The sequence below is a fragment of the Mastomys coucha genome, unplaced genomic scaffold (genome assembly GCF_008632895.1).
Source record: "Mastomys coucha isolate ucsf_1 unplaced genomic scaffold, UCSF_Mcou_1 pScaffold6, whole genome shotgun sequence".
Taxonomy (NCBI): domain Eukaryota; kingdom Metazoa; phylum Chordata; class Mammalia; order Rodentia; family Muridae; genus Mastomys; species Mastomys coucha.
Window position 1 is genome coordinate 24,601,560 of NW_022196912.1, and position 5,686 is coordinate 24,607,245.

The window sequence follows — 5,686 nt, forward strand, 5'->3', positions numbered from 1 at the left end:
TTCAGCACCAAGGGCAACGCCCTCGGCTGTTAAGCACTCCCAAGCTTAGCCAATCCCAATGGGCCATGTGGCAAAAGCAGATAAGTCACCAAATGCGGAAGCAACCAAGGGCAGCAAGCTTAGCCAAATAAGGGCTTTGTTTACGAGACCACTCGCTCTCGGGATGGCGGAAGCCAGCGTCATCTCTGGGCGCAGCTCAAGCGGCTTTCCACAGTTCCCCTTTTAGTTTTTAAATGAAACAGGCAAGAGTAGAGGTCTGATCTCTAATGCTGGAAACAGGGACATTGTACTGATCCTCACTTAGGTGTTTTCCAACCAAAGAGTACCAGACCCGTCTGATACCTTTTTCTCAGAGGCGGGGCCTGGGGTATCAACCCGCATGCAATCAGACGTGCTCTTCTCGAGGCCACTAGAAGCTGACCCGGAATGCAGTGCTTCGCCTTGCAGCCTGAACATGACGATCATTTTTGCATGACTGTCAGCCATGCCTGGGGAGACTGTCCTACCTCAATGGCCGTAAATGCCTGCACAATCATGGCTGCATCCTGCCTTTGAGTGAACCTGATCCTGCAAATACACCACAGGCCCACAAGGCAGACCAGCAATAGGAGACCAACCATAGCCCCCATTCTTTCCAAGATGACAAGCTAGAGGCTAACCCAACATCCACCCATGTGGAATTGACTATAGCCATGGATAATCTCAGTTGATCCATCGGATCCTCAAAATTCGCCGACCAATTTCCTTGGTTCCACTTGGCTCTCCATCAGGAACAGGAGCAGGAGGACGCACAGAACCTTCAGGCACGATCTTTTCATTTTGCATGGCACACTTCCGCATCAGTCGTTCGGGAACCCACAGAGGCTCCAAACGATCCTGGAGGAAAATACAAACAGATCCTCTCGCCCATGCTAACACTGGATCAGGACCATGCCATATGCCCGTGATCACATCCTTCCACTTCACAAATCCCTTCAAGGAACCTCTGCTGCACTGATGACGATCTGCAGCAGAAAGGCCATCCACATCCAAATTTAAAAAAATTTAAGGTAAAAAGGGCAAGGGCTATTCTTTCTTTTGGGGTATGGCCTTGGCCAATTCCCCCTTTTTGTTTTTGTAAAAGCTCCTTCAAGGTGCGATGAGCACACTCCACAATTCCTTACCCTTGAGGATTATATGGCAAGCCATGGGAGACATGAACTTCCATCTGTTTACAAAAGGACATAAAAGTCTGAGCTGTATAGGCAGGTCCATTATATATTTTTAGCTGCTAGGGTTTGCCCCAAGCAGCCCATGCCTCCAGGCAATGCGAGATGACATTGCATGCCTTTTCTCCACTCAAAGGGGTGGCATGAATGATCCCAGAACACGTATCTACAGATACGTGACATATTTTAAAGTTCCAAATTCAGAAACATGTGTCACATCCATCTGCCAGATTAGTCAAAGGACCCCCTAACTCTCTACACACTTTCATACACTGCTCATAGACCAGCTGCTTGATTAATGGCATAGCAGCATCAGGATCACCAAAGAGTCTGCCTGCAGCCTCTACCAATCTAGCTACAAAGTCTGAAAAGGGCTCCATGGGTCTCTGTAAGATCTTAGTAAGATTACCACTCACCTCCCTTTATTTGGTAAAGACTTCCAAGCTTTTATGGCAATCTGGTTAACTTGCTCAAACACCTGCACTGGATAGCCTGTCTGTTAATTAGCAAATCTACCCTGTCCTAGTAGCATATCTCGATCCCAAGCAGGATTTCCTGCAGCGTGATTTGCAGTAGCTTGCTCACTAGCATACTCAATCAAAAATGCCTTCCAATCCAAATACTGCCCTGGGCTCAGGCAAGTGCGAGCCAGACCACTCCAGTCACTTGGCGTCATGCAATGACTATTAAGAGCCTCCACCTGAGCTAAAGTAAAAGAGGCAGTAATGCCATAAGTACAAACAGATTCAGCCAAGGATTTAATTACTTTAAAATCGAGTGGTTCCTCATATCTGTTTGCTTGAGCATCTTGAAAAATTGGGCAGGTGAGCTGGAGCTCCCACCTCACCGCTCGCCAAACCTCTGGGCAAAAGGAGTGGCCTGAACCCCCACTGTTGATTGGACTATAGGGGGGAGGCGCTGACGGCACGCAGCCTAGGGGGCCCCGTGTCATTCTCTGGGCCCTTCTTCCTGCGTTTCTCTTTAATAGAGCTTCTCTCAATCTTCTCAATCAAAACCTGTAATTCCTCATCTGACCACAAGTGGCTTTCCACAGCGTTGGTCTGGCCAGAACCCTTGGGTGAAATTGTTAGGCTCGGAGGGGGAGTGATGTCTTCCAGTCATGGTGCAATCATCACCATGAGTTTCTTGGTGCGATCATTATACTTTAGAGCTAGAACTGTCTAGCCTAGAACATTTGGTCCTTTGAAACCTTCACAGTCCCTCAGGGAGGAGCCCTCAAAGGCACTTAAGGAAGAACCTTTCAAGTCCCTCTAGGAGGTGCCCTCAAAATCCCTCCAGGAGTAGCTATTACAGCCCCTCAGGCAGTAGCCTGAGAATTCCTTCCTGGATGAGCCATCACAGACCCTCAAGAAGTCCTCCCAGTCCCTCAAGGAGAAGTGCTCACAGCCTCTCACAGAGAAATGCTCAGAGTCCTTCAATGAGAAGTCTTGCACTCTCTTAATAAGAACTGTTCCCAGTCTCTAGCAGAGAAGTCCTCGCAGTAGCTCAAGGAGGAGTATTTGTAGCCCCTCAAGGAAGAATCCTCAAAATCCCTCCTAAAATAGCCATCACAATCCTTCAGGCAGCACCCTTCAAAGTCCATCAAGGGCAGAGCCCTCCCAGTCACACAGAGAGGAACCATCAAAGTCCCTCAAAGAGAATCCCTGGCAGTCTCTCAAAGAGGAACCTTGGCAGTAGTTCAAAGATGGGGCCTAAAAATCCTACCAAAAGTATCAGAGTCCCTCATATAGTAGTCTTCTAAGTCCTTCAGATAGAAGCGTTCATAATCCATCAAGAAGTTATTGCAGTCCCTCAAGAAGAAGCCCTCGCAGACACTCAGGGAGGACACCTCAAAGTCACTCAAGGAGGACCCCTAGCAGTCCCTCAAGAAGCATCCACAAAATTCCACCAGAGGTAGCTATCCCAGGGGTAGCATTCAAGCCTTTAGGGAGGATCCCTCAAAGTAGCTGAAGCAGAAGTGCTTCCAGTCCCTCAAAAAGAAGACCTCAAAGTCTGCCAAGCAGGACACTTCATAGTCCCCCCACGGAGGGAACCTCAAAATCCTTCCAGGGTAGCTATCATCTCACAGAGAGTAGCATTCGAAATCCTTCAGGTAGTCCATGCAGTCCATCAAGGAGAACTGCTTGATGTCCTTAGGGGAGAAACTCTCACAGTCCCTCTGGGAGGAGCCATAGCAGTCCCTCAAGGAGGATCCCTGACAGTCCCTCAAAGAGAATTCCTTGCACTGCCTCAAGGTGATGCCCTCAAAATCAGACCAAGAGTAGCTATCGGTCAAGGTCACTCAGGGTGTAGCATTGGAAGTTCTTCAGGGAGTAGTATAATAGTACCTCAAGGAGTAGTACGTGAAGCCCTTCAAGGAGAAATTCTCACAGTACCACGAGGAGAAGTGATTGGAGCCCCATGAGCAAAAGTCCTCAAAGTCACTCAAGGAGGAACATTTGCAGTCCTTCAAGGCGGCATCCACAAAATTCCACCAGGGGTAGCTATCCCAGTCCCTCAAGGAGTAGTCTTCATAGTCCTTCAGGGAGGATCCTGCAAAGTCCCTCAAGTAGAAGTGCTTGCAGTCCCTCAAAAAGAAGACCTCAAAGTCTGCCAAGCAAGAAACTTCACAGTCCCCCAAGGAGGGACCCTTAAAATCCTTCCAGGGGTAGCCTTCACAATCCCTCAGAGAGTAGCATTCGAAATCCTTCAGGTAGTTCATGCATTCACTCAAGGAGAACTGCTTAATGTACTTAAGAAACCCTTACAGTTCCTCTAGGAGGAGCCATAGCAGTGCCTCAAGGAGGATCCCTGACAGTCCCTCAAGGAGAATTCCTTGCACTCTCCTGGTGGTGCCCTCAAAATCCCACCAGGAGTAGCTCTCTGTCACAGTCACTCAAGGAGTAACATTGAAAGTTCTTCAGGGAGTAGCTTTCATAGTCCCTCAAGAAGTAGTGCTTGAAGCCCTTAAAGGAGAAATTCTCACAGTACCATGAGAAGGAGTGTTTGCAGTCCCTTGAGGAGGAGTCCTCAAAGTCACTCAAGGAGGTACCTTCACTGTCCCTCAATTAGGCATCCACAAAATTCCACCAGGGTTAGCTATCCCAGTCCCTCAAGGAGTAGCCTTCATAGTCCTTCAGGGAGGATCCCTCAAAGTCTCTCAAGTGGAAGTGCTTGCAGCCCCTCAAAAAGAAGAGCACAAAGTCTTCCAAGCAGGAAACTTCACAGTCCCCAAGGAGGGGCAGTCAAAATCCTTCCAGGGGTAGCCATCACCATCCCTCAGAGTAGCATTCGAAATCCTTCAGGTAGTCCATGCAGTCCCTCAAGAAGAACTGCTTGATATCCTTATGGGAGAAACCCTCACAGTCCCTCAAAGTGGATTCCTTGCACTCCTTCAAGGTGGCACCCTCAAAATCCCACCAGGAGTAGCTCTAGGTCATAGTCACTCAGGTAGTAGCAGTGGAAGTTTTTAGGGTAGAGCTCTCATAGTCCCTCAAGGAGTAGTCCTTGAAGCCCTTCAAGGAGAAATTCTCGCAAGACCATGAGAAGTGTTTGCAGTCTCTCAATGAGAAGTCCTCAAAGTCACTCAATGATAAACCTTCACAGTCCCTAAATGAGGAACCTTTGCACTCCTTCAAGAAGAAGTCTTTGCAGTCCCTCAGGAAGTAGCCTTCAAAGTCCTTCAGGGAGGAATCCTCTCAGTCCCTCAAGGAGAATTGTCTGCCGTTTCTTAAGGAGAAGTGTTCAAATTTCCTTGAGGAGAAATCCTCAAAGTTCCTCAAGGAGGAAACTTAGCAGCCCCTCAAGGAGGGGTCCTCAAAATCCTTCCAGGAGTTTCCATCACTGTCAGGGTCCTCCTCGTCCAGCAAGAAAGACGCAACGACACGAGCTCTTCCTTTTGCAGTTTATTCCAGGACCCTTTTACAATGCTTCTCCCTCCTGCTCTCCTGCCTGCTTCTCCTCCTGCTCTAATCTTAATGTCTTCTGCAGCTCCTGCCTCTCTGGAGTTTACTTAAGCTCCGCCTCCTGGCCCACCCTCGGCTGTTGAGTACTCCCAAGCTTAGCCAATCCCAATGGGCCATGTAGCAAAAGCAGATAGATCACCAGATGTAGAAGCAACCAATAGCAGTAGCTTAGCCAAATAAGGGCTTGGGCTTGGCTCTCCACAGTTCCCCCTTTTAGTTTTTAAACAAAACAGGCAAGAGTAGAGGTCTGATCTCTGGTGAATAAATTGGGGACATTGTACAGGCTCTTTGCCAGGTGTCACCCACCCAGTCCAAGCCAGACCCGTTTGATACCATTTTTCCAGAGGCAGGAATGAATGGAAGAATTGGGGAAAGGGCGGTATCAACCTGCATCAATCTTCTTGAGACCACTAGCAGCAAACAGTGTATCCCAAGTGCAGTGCTCAGCCTTACAGCCTGAACGTGATGGACGATCACTGATACATGACTGTTAGCCATGCCTGGGGAAACTGT

The 5,686-nt window shown here is 48.6% G+C and overlaps 1 protein-coding gene across 1 annotated transcript in view; it reads left to right on the plus strand.

The window, feature by feature from the left end:
* The window catches only part of LOC116080513 (uncharacterized protein C2orf16-like), a gene marked incomplete at its 5' end in the record, with an annotated part of 7,579 nt that extends 2,421 nt beyond the window's left edge, over window positions 1-5,158 (plus strand). Inside the window, 2 exon segments of the mRNA XM_031356877.1 lie at window positions 2,980-3,122; window positions 3,185-5,158. Of these exon segments, the coding sequence (XP_031212737.1) occupies window positions 2,980-3,122; window positions 3,185-3,467 (426 nt within the window).
* Window positions 5,159-5,686: the final 528 nt, after the last annotated feature.